Below are 21,203 nucleotides of genomic sequence, written 5' to 3'. Positions count from 1 at the left end.
TCTCTGTCGAATGGCGTTGTGTGTTATTGTAACGTCCCGTCATTTTCGCGAAACCATATTTTTGCGCGCTACTGTTTTTCATGCGCCAATACTTAAAATTTAAGGATAATTAATGATTTTCCTCTTTACATATAATTGTTTAGACTAAAATCAAGCATTTATATTATTAATTACTAACCATACCAAATCTAGGGTCTCCAGTTATCTAGTTCTAACTAGCCGCTACCAGGAACTAGCGATCCGACCAATCAAACGTCATCCGAGATCCCTGAGCGTATACTTCAACTAACCAGTTGTTATTATATGAAACTAACCCTTAGCAATAAGAATATATTTTAATCATGACTAACCCACCTATATATGAATATTCAATATTAATTAAACAATATAATAATATTATTTATGGAATCAGAAACATAATAACTTGTCGAACTTTACTTAATAATTTAAGACTTATAGTAATGAGTTTTAGAAGTTTTTAATCACTGACAGAATTATTATGAGGAAGGTTCCATAAATCCTTATCTTGCGATGCATTGTAATGACAAGCCTGCGACAAGCATTCGATGAATTACTAAAAGTGTTCAAACACTTAATATTTTAAGATTTCATCCGCAATTATATTTATGAAACCTTATTTCAGTCATTAAATGATTTCGATAACGAACCCAAGATTATTAAGATTTATTGAGTAAATTATTAAATGAAGAGACTTATAAATAAGGCTCAAGTGGATATAATTAAAGAGAATATTTTATTACAGAATTAAGTCAAACGAGAACAAGAAAGTCTCGATATTACGTTATGGAATCATAATTCTATAATTTAGAAATAACTTAATCTTACCCTATTGCATTAAACTCAAGTTTTATTATAAATTATCAATCATTAAGAATTCTAATTAATAACATAAAATAAATTATATAAGAAATGATTCCATAAACGTACAAATGAATATTTGGCGAATTACAAGAAACTTTAACATGTATCTATGCGCAGACCCCTCTAAAATCAGCTCACAAATCAGCGAGTAATTAAGTGCCGATCGTAGGTGACAAGCCGCTTCCGTCCGTTATCTCCCTCGCGTTATCGGATGCTAGCGTTCAAACCGCAAAAGAATAATAAATTAGACACTTCTTGGAATCGTCGCTCCTCATCTCAAGCTCACCGCCTAACTTCGATATCCGGTCCAGATTATCTAAAACTCGTAAATTGATAGTTGACACCTAGAGCGCTCGCTCCTGCGGGTCACCGTATCGTGACCTCTTAGTACAATTTATTGTGACATATTCCAAGAAAATGTCTTTCTTAGAAATCCCCACCAAAAGGGAACTGCACACGACACTCAGATTTTTCTCGATTTGATGGGTATATAAACCCTTAATTCTTAACTTCATCGCGGCATACCATCATTAGCATCTCACCGTAACTCTACGGCATCTCATTATCGAGATCCCACCGTAGCTCTACAGTACATCATTTCTGTAGCCTTACGATACTCTGTATAAAGTCACGCGTTTGCCGTCAACTGCGTCGACATACCCGATTTGTTAGTCGCGCATAGAATTATAAAGTAAAAGTTAAATAAAGAACTCTTGTGCTTCAAAACTCGAATACGCTGATTTTGCCAAACATCCCGCGACCGAGGTTCTAGAGAAGGGAAGAAGGCGAACGAGCGTATTACGATCCACTGCCTGAAGTTCACAGTCTATCACAAGATAAGTACTTATAATTACCCAGACTATTTAACACGCCAATTTTAATTCTAAGTTACGCTAGACTGACAATTCTCTTTCAATCACTACCTTCTCCTAAAACAAATAAACGAAATCCACTGTTAAGCATTGCATGCAGCTAACAGTTTCCCGTTGTCAGTCGGTATTTATCAAATCAGAATCCAACTACCTTTTCATAATTATTCAAGGTATCAATATCAGAATTTAGCAACATTAACGTAGAAACAATACTCCTGGTATCACTCGGACGTCGTCCAAACCCGCATTTTACCTCTAGCCGTTGGACGTACCTTTCGTAGGTCCAGACGACTCTCTACCATTTCCCCAACTTCCCGTCGTTGTCGAGGCATCCATCGTACTTGCCCGATGACAAACCTCCCATCAACACCCTGCGTATCTCCATCGTCGACGAGGCATCCATCGTACTTGCCCGAAGACAACTCCTCATTACCTTCTCTCATCTAATAAAAATCGATAACAGGAGAAAGATATTGCATAAGGATTCTTAAACAGAATTCCGGAACAAATTTCACTCTGGACGTGGTCCAATCCTCATTTTACCTATAGTTGCAACGCATACTTTTACCGTAAGCACACAAGCAACTCTCTGCCATTTCCCTTACTTCCCGTCGTTGTCGAGGCATCCATCGTACTTGCCCGATGACAAAGCTCCCATCAACACCCTGAATAATTTCCATCGTCAACGAGGCATCCATCGTACTTGCCCGAAGACATTCTCCGTACCCCCAGACCTTCCTTTTGAATTCATATTTAAAACCAAATGAATAGACGTATCGGATATTGATATCTCACTCCCTCTAGTTCCCCTTCATGTTATCTCACGATAATCCTTATCTAACTCATTATTAACCCTTCATTCTGACCATATGACCCCTTGTAGATGAACAACCCGAGAAACAGAAAAGCACGTCGGATAAAAAGGAATCATCGAGCCGGCTTGAAAACTCGCGAAACACGCGCTGCATCGACCTTACGCTGGTTTAAGCGTAAGGCACATAGAAATAAGCCGCATGTCATATCGTGTGAAATAGTATCATTTTCTCCCGATACATTGCGTCGCTTAAAGACCTCATCTTCTCAAACTAATACTCCACGAAGCTTAACAAACGAGCACGAAATAACGCCTGTAATAAACTTACCGTCAGGCTTAGATTCATACTCTCCAGAATTAATATTATTCTCTGAATGGTGTCAGAACATACGCTATTTAAAAGAAGATTACACTGCAGATAACCATCAAGAAGAATCTCAATCTAACGATTTAATCTCTCAGCTAAAAACTCAACTCCCCGAGAATTCTTTAGAAATAGATGAGTACGACAATTATCTAAATTATTGATGTATGTACACTTAATCATATGTGCATTAAATATATTATTCTCATCATTGCCTCTACCAATTAATTCAAATGCTACCCAGATCTACTGAATTAGACGTCCAAGGATTAACAAACGATGATGCAAATTCAATTATAAATATAATTATCGGGCTACTAACTGACGTTTTAGAAGGAACTATTGATATCGATCAACTCATAGTCTGCTTAGATAATCTTCATATCCCTGATGCTCAAATAAGCGTCGAATTCACAGACGATTAAATAAATATCAAATTCATTTTATTAATTAGCCCCTGAATTATTATTATCCAGATGAATAAACAACTTCAAGGCTTAATTTGCAATACGATTTACCAATTAATACTCAATTTGATCTATGAATATTTGAATGGTAAAATAACTTTCGATCAAGTCATAACTATTTTAAACGACATCGAAGATATCGCTAATAGATTCGATACTCCCAACTAGTAACTAATACCCCACTCCTGTGACCTACAACCCTCCCTAGATCCGTAACTTCGGTCCTAGCTCTCGGCGTCCCAGAGGTATAGCCGGTGTAAGCAGGTTGCCTCACAAAAATAGAGAGCGCCCGTTTTCTCATTAGCCTAGGCATAGAGAGAGAAGGAAGATCACCCAGACGTGACAGTTATATTCGTAGCATCGAAAGGTTGTCATCGCGAGGGTTAGCAGATAGCAGTTTGACAGTTAGTCTAAAATAAAATTAAATAAAATAATAATATGTTATAATACTTTAAACTTGATTAATATTTTTGACATTCGCGTTGTGTGTTATATTTGTAGCATGGAGAGGCTATTATCGCGAAGGTTAGCAGTTAACAGTTTGACAGTTAGTCCAAAATAAAATAAAATAAAATAATAATATGTTTTAAATAATATGTTTTAAATAATATGTTTTAAATAATGTTTTAAATAATATGTTATAATACTTTAAACTTGATTAATATTTTTGACATTCGCGTTGTGTGTTATATTTGTAGCATGGAGAGGCTATTATCGCGAAGGTTAGCAGTTAACAGTTTGACAGTTAGTCCAAAATAAAATAAAATAAAATTATGTTTTAAATAATATGTTATAATACTGTAAACTTGATTAATATTTTCGCGGAAAAGAGGCAACAATACTTGCGAGAATCGACTTAATATGTCTTTTTTAGAAAAAGATTAGAACAACACAAGCGCGCGCTACGCCATTCCTCGATTTTATATAAAAAAGAATGATGTTTTTATATAAAGTTTATTTAAACTTGATTAATATTTTTTGACAGAAATCATATGATTAAAGTATTACATTGCTAATTAAATTTTAAAATTAAAATATGTTATAAAAATTAAAATAATAATGTTATAAATAATATGTTATATGCCTTATCTGCGATTAATATTTTTTGACAGAAATCAGCGGATAGCTATCATAAATATTAATCGAGTTTAAGGAATTATAATATACATTATATATATATATATATATATATATATATAAAACATTATTATTTTAAATGTTATAACATATTCTTATTTTAAAAATTAATTAGCAAATTAACGTTTTAATCAGCTGATTTTTGTAACAAAAATATTAATCGAGGATAAGGTATTACAACATATTACTCACAACATATTGCTATTTTAATTTTATAGTTTGCTGAATTTTCCCGATAAACGTTTAAACTTGAAAAGATTAAGGCCTCTATAAAGCCTAGAACATTTTCTGTCGGCTCATTTTGTAGGTCCTGAAGAGATCTTTAAAAGATCTATAAAATGAGCCCTCAGAAAATGTTGTATGACTTACACAGGCCTTAATTTTTAAATTCAAAGTTTAAATGTTTTTTTGTAAAAATTAAGCCCTGTGTAAGTCGTAGAACGTTTTATTTGAGCGCGTTTTAAAGGTCTCTTCAAAGCCTTAATTTTTAAAATCAAATTTTAAGAGAAAATTCTCTCTGTGAAATATTATTATTTTATTATTTTGTAACATTTTTATTTTAAAATTTAATTAGCAAATTAACGCTTTAATTAGCTGATTTCTGTCAAAAAATATTAATCAAGTTTAAACAAACGTTATATAAAAATATCAATCTATTTTATATAAAATCGAGGAATGGCGGGCGCGTAGCGCGCACTTGTGTTGTTCTATGTTACAAAATGTCATTGTAATAACATTATGTTACTGATTTCTTGTTTATTGAAATATATTTTTGAAATGCATACCAGAATTAAAACAAAAATCAACTCCTTTATAGTGAATGACATTTAAAAAAATATATTACATAAAGTTCCTTATAGTTTCCGAAAGAAAGAACCGCGCGTTAATCCTATATGAAATTGGATTTCTAAAAAATCAGTTAGTTTCTTCATATGTTGTAGCTTATGACTTATATATATAGAATAGGTATTAGATATAGTGAAGAGAGTATTACCAGCGTGGTGGCACTAGGGGCACACACAGCTGACCTTGAGTTAATATACAAGAGACTAAGACTGTAAAGCATTCATTTGATTTATAATTAAATAAACAAGTATACAGTAATACTGTTCAGTTTAGTAACATCCATCTATACAACAATGACCTGCTGAATAATAAATTTAATAGACTCAATGCTAAAAATAATGGAGTAACTGGCCTACAGCCACAAAAAACTCGGGTTCTGCAAATTGTTTAATTGGTTGTAGGTCAATATAACTGTCTATTATTTAGCTTTGAGTCTATTTTACACCTTTTATTCAGCAAGTCATAATAAGATTTCATTGAAAATAACATATAGGATTAACGCAGAGTTCTCTGGTTTCTATTTCCATTTTGATGCGTATTTCAAAAATATACTATACATATATTATTAAAATTGCCAATATTTCGCATTTTTTAATAAATGTTTGTTAAATGATAAAAATATCCCCAATTGTCTTATTTACTCCATATATAAATAAAATTGCCAAATATCCTCTAGTAGAAAATATATTTTTTTAATTGTGTAAAAAAGGGCAGTAAGCCGTAAAAAGAAGTTAGCGCTCTTTATTAATTTATTCAATTATTATATAACAAACGTTTCGATCTATATTAAATCATCTTTAGTGTGCCAAAAAATAAAATTTAAAACATGTCCGTAAACGCAATCTAGTTAATAATTAGAAATTAATGGTTGTGATATAAAAGTATTCGTTAATAAATTGTCGAAACGTCCCGATAACCGTTTGAGTAATAGAAGAATTATTTCCTGAGAATCCTTCAAAAAATACAATTCGGAGTCATGTAGATGTTGGTTAAATTGTTATTGTTAATACCACGCACAAAAGACAATTTTGTCTTTTGTGCGCGTGTGGTTTATAATACTTAATTATGTGTTGCGAATTATGTTTGCGGTTCTAACTATTAACTAAATTGCGTTTACGGACATGTTTTAAGACTCTTTGGTCCTCGCCGCGACCATGTTGGATTATGACGTCAGAAGCGAGAAAATACACGCTGAAAATTTTTGCGTGCCATTTTTAGATAAAAAGATATTTTGATGAAACACAACTTCAGATGGCTTTAGCACACTTTTAAAATACTCTCCGAAAACTATTTGTTTCCCTTGACAGTCAATCAATAACCATAAAATAATTGAAACATCAGACGTTGTCATGTGGAATGACAGCGCATAGTCGGGGCGAGGACCAAGGAGTCTTAAATTTTATTTTTCACATGTACGTACACTGAAGATGATCTAATATATAGATCGAAACACACCACGTTTGTTATATATTGATCCTAATTGAATAAATTAATAAAGAGCGCTAACTTACTACGGCTCACTGCCCTTTTTTTACATGATTAATTTTAATCATTGAAGCCTTGTGATTTATATATTTTTTTCACTTTTTCTGCTCTCTGTATGCATTTAAAAATAACAGCTAATGAGTTTCATCAACTTCCTGTGGGACACTCTATATATCATTTCTGACTTTTTCGCTCCGATGATATGCAAACAAATAAGACGATATTTTGAATTCTTAGATTAGATAAATAATAATAAATATTAAATGGATACATATGTATGCGTGCGTAATTATAATATTTAGAATTTTTTTAAGTCTCGTTATTATTGTCTCTTTTCAAAATAAAACTGCAGATGATACAATGCGATAAATTATATATGTCTTGTATAATGAAATAAAAATTAATAACTCATGGTCTTGATTTTTGGTTTTCACAAATCAAATATTATTATAATATTTATATTAGTCATTATAAACAAAATGTGCGCCATATGATTGTGACAACAGATTTATTCAAGTTGCTAGCAAATTGGTATAAACTATGTGTGCATTAGGTTTATACATACGATCTGTCGACAGACTTACAAAATATGCTCACAGAATATGACAGCAGATTGGCGACAGAAACCGAACAGGATCTACAGATCCTAGCCATATTTAGATATAATTATTGCGAAAAAGTTATATCTTATCGATCACTTTTTTATTTGATTTTTACTGTAATAGTTGAGAGTTCTGAATCACGTTATTACCGATATTCTCCTAATCTCTGATATATATGACAGTTTATATTTTTATTTTTGATTATATTTTAACTTTAGGTACAGTGTGTTATCCAATTCTCTTATACAGGGTGTAACTGAACAAACATATACGAAGCATACCATCAAATTCTCTGAACAATTTGGAGACAATTTTTTCTCAGTAAAAATATCGATGAGGTACTAATAATTTTCAAGTTATCAATGATTGAAAAAGAAGAACTTCTCATCACAAACTAAACTTTATAAAAGTTAAAATATTAACAAAACTACATTCTTCAGTTAATTTCAGGTAGAATTTATTTTAATAGAATTTTAATTTAAGGCTTAATTACAAAGATACAAGATGACAAAAATTGAGAACATGCAAAAAATGACGACCTCCTTTGACATTTTCTCGCTGAGGAAAAATCGTTTCCAAATTGGCCACGGAATCTGATGGTGTGCTCCATATATGCTTTTTCAATTACATCCTGTATATTTGACATTTTTTCTTTGTCTACGCTTTCTTTTGTCTTCTGTTACATTATCGTCAACAATCGATTTTACCTATTTTTGACATTTCTTAGGGCATTAGCGCTGACAGCGTCGTTCTATCTCTGTTGCTTACTGAAAGTTAAACAAGGACAGAGCACGCTTATAGCGCTAAAAACGCGCTCCCCGAATCTAGCCTTCGATAGTTTTTTGACAACTTATTTTTGACTTAAGCAACAGAGTTTTTGAGTGTAAAAAAAAAGAAAACTGATATTTTATTATTTTATTTTATTGTAAAGTGGGAAAGAGGCACCTACACTCTCAGAAAAATTCTAACTCGAATAACTAATTTTTTAAATAAAATTCGGTTAGTAAATTAGGTTTAATTTAAGAAATTTTAAGAAAAGTTAATTAAAGAAAATGATAAATAAAAAAATTAAATTGTTTTATTCAAAGATTTATTTCTTTAATTGTTTTTAAGAATTTTTTAAATCTAATTCGTAAATAATAATGTCTGCAAATAAAAATAAAAACTGTTGGCGCAGATTGTGTCTATTATTGTGATAGATAGGATTCCCATAAGACAGTCATATAATCTTTTACAATAAAAAAAGCAATAATTCTTAGAGTATAATCTAAATTTTCTCCTCTACGTAAAAAACATTCTTAAATTGCTTAATTTTTTAAATTTAGATTTTTAATTTAAAAATATATTGTGAAAAATTTAGTTTAAATTGTGACAATTTTGTTCAAAATACAATTAAAAAAGAATAATTATGTGAAGGCTAAAGTTTCTATATTTGAAAAATTTTTGGATATTATTTGTCTTATAGAAGCTAACTCTAGCATTCTCCACATTATTTTGTCGCACAATAATGGACATCGCGCTTATCTTAATTATATATATATATACCTATATATATATATATCAATCAGATTTAAAAAATTCTTAAAAACATACATACACACTCACATACAATTAAAAAGATACAATTAGAAACAAAAAAATTTATTTTATTTCAAATATATTATTAAAAAATATAATAAATTGAAAAGGCTCTGATATATGTATAAAAGCCAGGCGTAGATATTAGGCGCAACAAAACTGTTTTAAAATTTCTCGTTAATTATTTTAAACATAAAGGACCACGCACTAATTATATGAAAAAGTGGCCGCCGTTAAAATCGACCAAAAGTATGGAAAAGTGTACTTTGTGTGATGCCGATCAGAAATTCATAGGCACGACCTTCAAAATATGCTAGTTTTTAAACTACAAAAAGGTGATTTCATTGTAAGTAAGAGTTTTTGAGGTTAATTGAGTACTGACATACATATTATAATAATACAACATGTCAGAACACGCTGGTTTACCCCTCTTCTCAAAACCGGAAGGATCGAGTAACTATAGTAGCTGGAAATTCCAAATGGAACTTTATCTGATACACGAGGATCTATGGAAGTGGGTTTCTCAAGAGCCAAATTCACAAAATGCATCCGAAGTCTTAAAGGATAACAAGGCAAGATCAAAAATTGGTATGATGATTAAGCCACATTGTCTTGTTCACATGATGGGAAGTACGACAGCAAAACAAGCTTAGGAATCTCTACTACGAAATGCCTTTCAAGATAAAGGTGTAAATAATAGATGTCGATTACTTAGAACACTAATATCATTAAAACTCGAACAATTTCAATCTATGGAAGAATATGTGACAGAAATATTATTCGCATCGCAACGACTAAGAGATATAGGAAAGGAAGTTGATGATGAATTATTAGCAGCGCTTATGTTACAGGGTGTAAGCGAAGAGTATGGACCTTTAAGAATGGCTTTGGACAACTCAGCTGAGAGAATTACTTCAGATTTAGTAAAGACGAAACTTCTTCAACTCAATGTAAAAGAAACTGCAGCAGGGGATAGTGTAATGTTAACTAGAAACAAAGATAAAACAAGGAATAAAAATTATAAAAAAACTGGCAATACATTTAAGCCACGTTTTCGATGCTTTATATGTAATGCAGAAGATCATAAAGCAATAGACTGCTCGAATAATCCAAACAAAAGGCGTAACCAGAAGAGATTGCAAGATGAATCTGTGAAAACTGAAGAAAAACCGAAGAAGGAATCAGCAAAAAAAAGGCAGAAATGGATTTAGCATTTCTGAGTGCAATGACAACTAGAGTTCAAGAAAATAAATGGTACATCGATTCAGGCGCGTCAAATCACATGAGTAATAGAAAGGATTGGTTTGCGAATTATCTGCAAACTAATAAAAAGGATGTACACTGTGCGAACGATGTCAAATTATCAAGTGAAGGCATAGGAGACGTACTAGTCAACTTGGACGATAATGGTAAAAGATTGACTGTAAATAATGTAAGCTATGTTTCAGGACTCGATGCAAATTTATTAAGCGTTAGTGCCATAGTAAAGAAGAATATGTCGGTGTTTTTCTCTGAAAAAGGATGTGAAATCTTTAAGAATGACAATATAAAGGTTCAGGGGGAGCTCATCTTAAAAGTAAAAGAGAAGAATGGAATCTACACACTAGACGCAATGGACAACAATGGACATAATATCCAAGAATCGTTATATCTAGCTCATCGAGGATCAAGACCAAGTAATGGTGAGTTATGGCATAAAAGAATGGGACATTTGAGTTACAGTTATTTGAATCAACTAAGAAATTTGGTAACAGGACTTCATTTTGAAGAGATTTGTCAATCATGGAATTGTGTTCCATATCTTAAAGGCAAGCAAACGAGGAAACCATTCAAGAAAGCGAGTAGAGCAAATGACATTCTGGAGCTAGTGCACTCTGACGTCTGTGGACCCATGCAAACGTCATCGTGGGGGGGTGGACATTATTTTTTTACTTTTATTGATGACAAATCTAGAAAAATTTTTGTATATTTTTTAAAAGGAAAGGATGAAGTATTTGCTAAATTCCAAGAATTCAAAGAGTTGGCAGAGAATCAAACGGGCAGAAGACTGAAAATTCTAAGAACAGACAACGGAAAGGAATATGTGAATCAAGCTACGAAAGAGTACATGAAGGAGAAAGGAATATGTGATCAAACAACTGTGGCATATACACCTGAGCAAAATGGAGTGGCCGAAAGGTGTAATAGAACTATAATGGAGAAAGCGCGTGCTATGAAGAAGCTAACTTAAATCGTAAGTACTGGGCAGAAGCAGTTAATACAAGCGTATACCTGAAAAACAGATCTCCAACGAGAGCAGTTCTTGATAAAACACCGGAAGAAGCATGGTCAGGCAAAAAACCTGATGTAAGTCACTTACGAATATTTGGATCGCAAGCACTCCTTCATGTTCCTGATCAACAAGGAAAGAAACTAGAATCTAAAACAAGGAAGATGATTCTAGTTGGATACTGCGAGAATTCAAAGGCTTATCGGTTGATGAATCCAAAAGAACATACTAATAAAATATACAAGGGAAGAGATGTTGATTTTATTGAAATTCAAGAAGGATCTTATCAAGAGATTAAAAATAAAAAAACTCAAGAAAAAATTGAAACAAATCCGTTAACATGCAAACAAGAAGATGAGAGTCAAGATGAGAATGAAATAGAAGAGAAAATTGAAGAAAATCAACAGGCCGAAGAGAGAAGTACAGAGGCAGAGGATACAGACAACGAGGTGCAATAAACTCGAAGATATCCATTGAGATCAAGAAAACCGAAAAAGTTTCCAGATATGATAACATATCAAGCAATCTGTGAAGATTCTAATAACTTGGAACCATTAACTGTTAGAGAAGCTTTAAATGGAAAGGATAGTAAAAATTGGAAGCAAGCAATGCAAAACGAACTAGAATCATTGTACAAAAACTCGGCATGGACACTTACAGAATTACCTGAGGGACAGAATGTAATAGACAGTAAGTGGGTTTTTTAAATTAAGAAGGACGCCGAGGGCAACATTGCGCGTTTTAGGGCCAGATTAGTTGCAAGAGGTTTTTGTCAAAGGCAAGGGATAGATTATGAGGATACTTTTTCCCCGGTGGTAAGACATTCAACTTTGAGAACATTAATCGCTTTAGCTGTAGAATTAAATTTAACTAAAGATCATATGGATGTCAAAACGGCATTTTTAAACGGTAATCTAAAGGATACGATTTATATGTCTCAACCAGAAGGATTCATTAAAGAGAATGAAAGGCATTTAATGTGCAAATTGAATAAAGCTATATACGGGTTAAAACAAGCATCTAGAATGTGGTACGATAAAATTACTGCTACATTAATAAGCTTAAATTTTAAAAAGTTAAAATGTGAGCCTTGTGTTTTCGTTAAAAAGAATAATTCGTCTTTGATTATTATAGCTTTATATGTGGACGATTTACTTATATTTTCAAATGATGAAATACAAAAGATAAAAATTAAAAAGGATCTTATATTAAAATTTGAGATGCAAGACTTGGGAAAAGCAGAGCTTGTTCTGGGTATAAGAATTAGTCAAGAAAAAGAAGAGATAGCATTAGACCAAAGTAAATATATTGAGGATATATTAGATAGATTTAATATGAGTAATTGTAAGCCGGTAGGAACTCCTCTTGAAAAGTTAACAGGCATTGGTTAAAATTAAAACGCGATGACATTGTTTGTAATAATAAGCTACCATATCAAAGATTGATAGGATGTCTTATGTATGTAGCAATTTGTAGTCGTCTAGACATTATGCATACAGTAAGCGTTCTTAGTCAATTTAATAATTGTTATGAGGAAAAACATTGGCAAGCGGCTAAAAGATTGTTAAGATACTTAAAAGGAACATTGAATTATCGTTTAACATATAGGAAGACAGGCGAAATATTGAAAGGCTATACAGATTCAGATTGGGGTGGATGCACTATAGATAGAAGATCGTATACCGGTTTCTGTTTCATATTAGGAGGAGCAGCGATTTTTTGGGAAAGTAGGAAACAGCGAACTGTGGCGTTGTCAACAATGGAAGCCGAATACATGGCTATGTCAGATGCTGTGAAAGAAGCTATATTTTAAAAATATTTATTGGAAGAAATTCTAGATCAAACATACTGTGTTCCTTTATTAAACGATAATCAATCGGCTCAAAACTTATCTTTAAATTCCGTATGTAATAATAGAACTAAACACATATAGATATGAGTCACTTTGTTAGAGAAAAAATAGATTCAAATGAAATTAGTTTTAAGTACACTGAAACCGAAAAAATGGTCGCGGACGTATTAACAAAAGCTTTACAAAAGAATAAACATAACTATTGTGTGAGAGGAATGAGTGTTACTCCGAAAACAAATTCAGGGGGAGTGTAGGAATAGAGAATTAGTTTTCTAGTTTTATTTTGTGTTACATCTTTATATTATTTTTGGTTATACTCATGCGCATAAATATATGTAGATGTCGTTATGTTATGCACGTCACGTGTTGTGTTCTAATTGCTGTAGCGAGTAAATAAGAAAGTTATCATTAAAAAACCTTTTTGCTACAAATCATAAACTCTTGAGTATTATTTTCTTCATAATCTACAACAGAACTTTTGATCGGCATCACACAAAGTACACTTTTCCATAGTTTTGGTCGATTTTAACGATGGCCACTTTTTTATGGACCACTAATTAGGTGAAAAAAGTGGTCGTCGTTAAAATCGACCAAAAATATGAAAAAGTGTATTTTGTGTGATGCTGATCAAAAGTTCAAATAGGCACGACTTCAATATATGCTAGTTTTTAAGCTACGAACCCAAAATTTTCTATTTTTTGTCTAAAAATGAGCAAAAATATTACATTTATAGGCTCATATTATCATAGTTTAAATCATATATCATAGTTTAAAAACTAGCATATTTTGTAGGTCGTGCCTATTTAAATTTCTGATTGGCATCACACAAAGTACACTTTCCCATACTTTTGGTCGATTTTAACGGCCACTTTTTTCATATAATTATAGTGCGTGGTCCTTTAATACAAGAGGCACCGCAATTTTTACATGTTATTTTATATACTACATTCTTTCGTGAATATTTTGGAAGAGGTTTCTTATGTATACTTCAAGACTCCTGGCTCCTCACCGATCATGTTGGAATTGTGACGTCAGAGGCGAGAAAACACGCTAAAAATTCTTAGATGCCATTTCGAAAAAAATATTTCGATGAAACAGCACTTCAGATATAGTTTTAATACACTCTTAAAATACCTCGAAAACTATCCTTTCCCCTTTATAATCAAAATCAACAGCTGTAAAATGACTGTAAAGGTATACTTTTACATGGTAGCATCGAGCGTCGAGCATCTGCGCAGAAACTCATGATGCAGATGTTAAATGAAATAGATTCTAGCTTTTTGTGCTACTAACAACATAATGAGTCATACGAATTCAGTCAAGATCAAAATGTTATATTCTAATATGCACACATTAGTACTGAAAATTAATGATATTAATTATATTCATTTATATTTGTTATATTTATTAATATTATTAGCCGCAAGACGCTAAATTCTATCTTATTTGAGATCTGCGCAAACGCAGACGCTTGATAATGCTTGATGCTACCATGAAAAACCTTAATATATTCTGTCTAGTTTTTGTACATGCGCAGTCAAAGTCTAATATCACGATCATTTTACGGTTATGTAAACCGTCATCATGTACGGTTATGTAGTGTTTCATCTTCTTCCTATTGTAAATAATTACCAATTATCTCTAACAATGATGATAACACATTCAGAAAATTCAGACGGTTGTCAATCTCTTTCCGCATTTAGTTCTTATTTGCCATTTAAATTTAAATATGGTTGTCGAGAGCCTTATTAAAGTCTTAGCAGTTAAAAACAATTTTGTTGTGCCCAATATCTCCGTCTGGCTCGTAGTAACTCTTTTCATATTTCTGATTTTGCGTTCATTAAAAATATATTCAATATATTATTATTTCTTAAGAAAAAAAATGTCGAAATAGCTCCTATTTTCAACCCGACCAAAGACATATATTATATCTTTTAACATCTTGCAATATCATAATTAACATATGATAAAACGCTAGATAAATTCTGTATTAAGATTGCTTTGCGATATATCGCGAAACGCCTATAAAAATAATAGAGCTATATATAAATAGTTTTAGTCCAATAATTCAATTCATTTTTGTTAGCGAACATCTTGTGCAAAATTTACACAATCGCGTTAGTTTTGATTTTTTGGAAACATTGCCAGAATGGTGGCGCAAATCTGCTGAGGGTCGACCTCATGCGGATGAAGCGCCATGACAGTTTGCACCTGCTCTTCAGGAAAGATATTGGCGAGGTGATAATGCAGGCGACGTCGTGCGTCTTGGGTGTGCGTGCCCCAAGGTATATGCAGACTCGTGGACGGCGGCGACGGTAGCAGATTCAGTTGGGGATCCGAAGTGCCCAGTCTCTGAATTGGCGATGGTCGCATCAAGGTGGTACCCTGCGGCGGCCACGCTTTATAAGAATCTGGGGCGGAAGCGATACGCATCACATGCTGATGTTGATGATGCTGAAAACAATCGGGATGGTCCCAGCTGAAATCAGGTTTGAAAATGCCCGAACAGATTATTTGGCTATTTAATTCACTGAAAGATATATATATATATATATATATATATATATATATATATAATTATAAAATATAAAATAGGAGATATATGTATAAACTTCTAAGGCTTAGTTTACTATTTTTCAATCAATCTAGTAATATACAGAATAAATCTTTTTAATCTTAACAGGCAAATATCTCTGAAATAAAGCGAAATGTGAAAAAAGATTTAAACAGAAGTTAAAAGATTTCGAGGGAGAAAGAAGTTGGTGCTACTGACATTTTGCTAAAGATCATCGGAGAATAACTATTTTACGAGATATTCCATAGTTTATATGTAAGATTATGTTAAACTAAAATATAAAATATCTCGTAAACTATTCACTTTTTAGCCATCTTACTCTTATAACTTTTTATAGTGAATATTGCGAGAAATCGATTTATATAAAAAAATGAGATAGTTCTATTTTAAAAAAACAAATCACCTTCAAATGACCTTAAAAATCGCCCTTTTAAGAAAAAGTCAGTAGTGCCAACTTCTTTGCCCCTCAAAATACTATAACTTCTGTTTAAACCTTTTTTTTTCATATTTCGCTTAATTTCAGAGATATTTGCCTGTTAAGATTAAAAAGACTCACCCTGTATAGTATACATCATCATCGTCATAGAGTTCTCAGTCTGAAGACTGGTTGGACGCGTATCTCCATCCTTTCCTATCCTGAGCCAACGCATGCATCTCCCTAAAGGTGGAGCACCCCATGTGTCTACTTGCCTCTAGTGACTATTTGCGAGCAGTAATCTAGTCTGGGCTTTCCTCTGCCTCTTTTTATTTCTATCTCCGCTTCTAACATGTCACGAACTAACCTTTCCTGTCTCAGCAAGTGTCCTACCATTCTATCTCTCCTATTCCTTATCGCATTTCATATATTCCTTTCCTCCTTCAATCTTTCTAATATTTTCCTTTTGCTAACCCTATCTATCCATGGTATCTTTATCATGCGCCTGTAACACCACATTTTGCAAATACTTCCAATTTTTTCCTATCTGCTTCCGCCACAGTCTACGTTTCGCAACCGTACAATGCCGTGCTCCACACATATGTCTTCAAAAGTCTTTTACGAGTTTCCAAATTTAACGCTCGGGAACATAGTATTGCTTTCTTTCTGTTGAATGCGGCTTGGCCCTGTACTAATCTTTGTTTTATGTCCCTACCGCTCCTACCATCCCGAGTTATTTGGCTTCCCAAATAGCAGAAGTTGCCTTACATATCAAGATTTTGGTTTTCTTTTTATTGATTTTCATATCATAGACCTCTGTCAAAACTGTTTCCATTTCATTCAATGCCACTTCCAATTCCTCTTTGCTAGATGCTGATACCGCTATATCATCTGTGAAGCTGTCTAAGCATATTAATCTTTTGCCTCTACATGTTAATTCCGAAATCTGTTCTGTCTTTAATATTACCGATCGCCTCTTCTATATACAAGTTGAAATTTAGCGGAGATAACAGCAGGAGTGCATCCTTGCCTACTCCCTTCCTAATATTCATTTCTCTACGTTCCTGCTCAGTTTCTATAATCGCCGTTTGGTCTTTGTACAAATTATGTTTTACTCTCCTATCCCTATATTTCATCCCTACATTTTTGAGTATTTTGAACATTTTCTCCCACTTTACATTGTCGAAAGCTTTTTTCAGATGCACGAATTCTATGTAGACCTTTTTGTTCTCTATTGTTTTTTCTATTGTTACGTGTAGAGTTAGAATATATAGCATACATATAGTATGTATAATCAATCTAATGCTAATAACTGTAGGACTTATTTTCTTCATAATCTGATGCTGTATCTCCCTATGCTCTATCAAACTTTGCACATTTATGCATAATATTAACTTCTCTTCTTCCTATAGTTGTTACTTATTGTTAGTATTAAGGCTGGTTTATGGAGGCTGTAACTGCTTTCCGTAACCGTAACTGTAACCGTAATATAAGGATTCATTCAACCGCGTTCCGAATCAAGTAACGCGACTGGTTGAATCCTTATATTACGGTTACAGTTACGGTTGCGGAAAGCGGTTACAGCCTCTATAAACCAGTCTTTATTCTCCTAGCTGACTCTCCTTTTCTCCCCATGAAGCGCCCTCTTAAGGCTCCTGCATACTCACTGCAGCCATCTTGAATTGATGACGTCAGAAGCGAGAAAATATACCATGAAAATTCTTGCGACTTACGCTAAAATAAAAATGTTTTTCAATAAAATAGGGTTTGTAACCGATAGAACCGACTTGTAAAATATATCGAAAACTCTCCTTTTGTTTGGGTAAGCAATAAATAACATTGTATATGTCGAATTGAATTGAGCCTAATCAAGGACGAAAACCAGCTGTTTGACAGGTATCGAAATGAAATAAATATTTGCTTTTACATATTAAATTATAACAAAATGAGAGTCTTCGGTATATTTTAACACTATAACAATTACTTTAAAAATAGAAACACTGCATTAAAATGATAAATGACGCTGTAAGTCGCAAGAATAATTTATGTCATTTTCACGCTTAATAGTTTATAGTTTTGCCAAATGTGGCGCTGTCGTACAAATTTTACGGACTTGGCAATCGAGTATGCAGGAGCCTTAAAGCCCTTGGATTCTCTCTGCGGCCATGTTAAATTGTAACGTCAGAGGCGAGAAAGCACACATGGAAAATTCTTCGATGCCATTTTTAAATGAGAAGATATTTCGATGAAATACTACTTAATTTGAATGGCTTAGCACACTTTTAAAATAGTTCGAAAATTATTCTTTTCCCTTGATAAGCAATCAACAACCGAAAAATGTGACACAAGTACACACAGTAGCGACACTGAGCTGTTGGCACCTTTGATGTAGTTGTCTCAAGTCACATGACCCATCGCCACATTGAAAATTGTACATCGCTTAAATTTGAATGCTCAGAGTAAAATGTAAAGTTAGTTTTTATATAAATAAATAAATAGAATGTTAATTTTTATATTAGAAATAAATATTTTTAATATTATACACCTTTTCGGATTATAAAAAACAGGTTATAATACAGATATTTACAGGTTATAATATCGTACATATGGGCGCAGCCATATCTTCAAATGTACGACCGACGCATGCGTACTAAAAATTTGGGTCTCACATAGAACAAAGAAGTGACGCTACTGTGTATACTTATATTGTGATCGTGATATCAGACTTTATCATGCAGAATGACTGTGCATGTGCAAAGACTAGATGGACTAAGCTTCATATTACAGTCATTTTACAGCTGTGTGTTGATTGATTATAAAGAAAAAAGGATAATTTTTCAGGTATTTTAAGAGTGTGCTAAAGCCATCTGAAGTGCTATTTCATCGAAATATCTTTTTATTTCAAAATGGTATCTAAGAATTTTTAGCGTATGTTTTCTCGCATCTGACGTCACAATTTCAACATGGTCGGTGAGGAGCCAGAAGCTTTAAATGTCGGATATTCCGGATCAAGTGTGTCATATTTATTACTTATTTTCAGATATTTGAATTTTAAACATACACTTAACACACATTTTTTATCTACTCATGTCGCCGTAAATTCAATCATTTTATGATTTTTTGCACATTTGTCGCATGTTTAATTTTGTGTTGTATGTACAATTCTTTGTATTGGATGATTGCAAAAGTTCGTGCCCGATTTGAAGTTATTACCACCATCTATGCAAATCGGGCACGAACTTTTGCAATCATCCAATACAATATAATAATGAGCAATTAAAGCATTTTATTTTACCATCCTACACATTCAGTTTTTCTTTACATTATTACATCATAGATTTTTTTTCATTCACTTCAGTTATTACGGAATCTTCTTCTTTTTCTTTTCTTCTGAATTAATTATTATTATTTCTCTTCTGTTAAACCAGTCTCTTCATTATCCTCTCTTCACTATTCGCACATGAATTCTTTCACTTTTTCGCGTCAATTTTTTTGTTCTGCTTCTTGATTGTAACTACTAAATCATTCAATTTCATTTCTTCTTCGCCAATACCATTAGTTAATATTGCCAATTTTTATCTGACAATGAGATTTCATCCGCGATAACTCTAGGCTGGAGTTCCATGGACTGATATTTTCCATGGGACTCCACCCTAAGGGTACTTACAGATCCATCAGTTAATATTAGTGGCAGTCGTGAATAGTTACTAATAAATCTGTAGATAAAAATTATTACTTTTATAAAGCGATGTTGGACACGTCTTCTTCAACGAAGAGAGAAGAGAAAGAGGGAAAGGGGAAACACACACAATATTCTATATGATATTATACGTAATTTATATATTAATTATTTAGGTATATAGTATTATTAAAACACACACGCGTTTGTAGATAGTATTTAGATAAATCAAACTCACCTCATGGCAGTGATTGGATATGACGGTTCATTACTGGTGTGTCTCGTCAACGGTCGATGTTGCACGTTGGAGCGCGAAGGATTGATAACTGATTGTTGCAATTGATCAGCCTGCTGCTGCTGTTGTTGTTGCTGCTGCTGTTGCTGTTGTTGCTGCTGCTGTTGATGTCGCCTGAGTTGATAAAGTCGCGGATCGCATACTGGGTTAAGGGTCAATTGTCGCTGCAATTTGCGATGCATGTTTGCCGGTTCTGACTCGGGATTACTCACCCTTGATGTGGCCCAATTCACTGCAGAGGGATAGCCTTTAATAAAAAAAAACGTACAAATTATGAACTATTTAAACTTTGTTGATAAAATAAAAAAATATAAAAAAGAAATATTTTAGATTAAACAACAACTTTTTTATATTTTTATCATACAATTTATATATATATATATATATATATAACGTTATTTTTTGAAATTATTACTTTGAAGATTCTGTGCAAGAGGCATCTGTTGGCTGTATATGACCGGACTAGTTGAGAACAAGTCAGATGTGACATTCTCCACTGATCTGCTCTTCAGGACAGGCGACAAAGATTGAACGACCGTCGGCGGCATAGCAGATCTGGTCTTACAGAGTGACGGATGTTGTGGAGATGATACAGATGCGGTTTTGGACGGTAGTGGTAGACTCAGACTGGGTCCACGAGCCTGTAGATGACGTTGGGCATGTTCCACTAATCGCTCCGTCACGGATTTATGTGGATGTGGCCCTCTTTCGGGATGCCAGAACTTGCATTTATTGCCATATGTGCATTTCTAAAAATTTAAAAAGCGAATATTTAATTTAATTTAATTTTAAAAGTGTATGCGTTTAATAATATAACTTAATTTTATTTAGATCTATTATATCTCCTCACTCTTATAATTAGTTAGGTGTTTGGATCCTAGAACCTCGCACTAGGCTTATTAGATTAAGCACCCTTGCTTTTTCTAGGCTTTGGGAACCTAGGAACATTTGTCCCCAGGTTCTGTATCTTTTAGAAATAGACAATGGTACAATTTTATGTGCACGCTATCTTCTCTTTAATTTATAGTTTTAAAAAATATAATGGAAATGAATAAAACAAGAAAAAAATTA

At 33.0% G+C, this 21,203-nt stretch overlaps 1 protein-coding gene across 3 annotated transcripts in view; it reads right to left on the bottom strand.

Moving 5' to 3' along the window:
• Positions 1-8,621: 8,621 nt before the first annotated feature.
• The window catches only part of Regnase-1 (zinc finger CCCH-type containing protein regnase 1), a 34,043-nt gene continuing 21,461 nt past the window's right edge, over positions 8,622-21,203 (bottom strand). The window contains exons 5-7 of one of the 3 annotated variants that reach the window (XM_083054073.1): positions 20,548-20,881; positions 20,076-20,379; positions 8,622-15,647 (exon numbers count right to left, since the gene is read on the bottom strand). In XM_083054073.1, coding sequence (XP_082910199.1) covers positions 15,287-15,647; positions 20,076-20,379; positions 20,548-20,881 — 999 coding nt within the window. In that variant the 3' untranslated portion in view covers positions 8,622-15,286. Of the gene's footprint in view, positions 15,648-19,434; positions 19,875-20,075; positions 20,380-20,547; positions 20,882-21,203 lie in introns of those variants that run through there. The other 2 variants (XM_083054075.1, XM_083054074.1) reach the window with 2 other exon arrangements.

Source organism: Prenolepis imparis, unplaced genomic scaffold, assembly GCF_030444845.1.
Source record: "Prenolepis imparis isolate NDT839.2.m4 unplaced genomic scaffold, iyPreImpa1.0 SCAF_14, whole genome shotgun sequence".
NCBI lineage: Eukaryota > Metazoa > Arthropoda > Insecta > Hymenoptera > Formicidae > Prenolepis > Prenolepis imparis.
The sequence above is the reverse complement of the archived record's forward strand: the minus strand, read 5'-3'. Positions and strand labels throughout refer to the sequence as shown.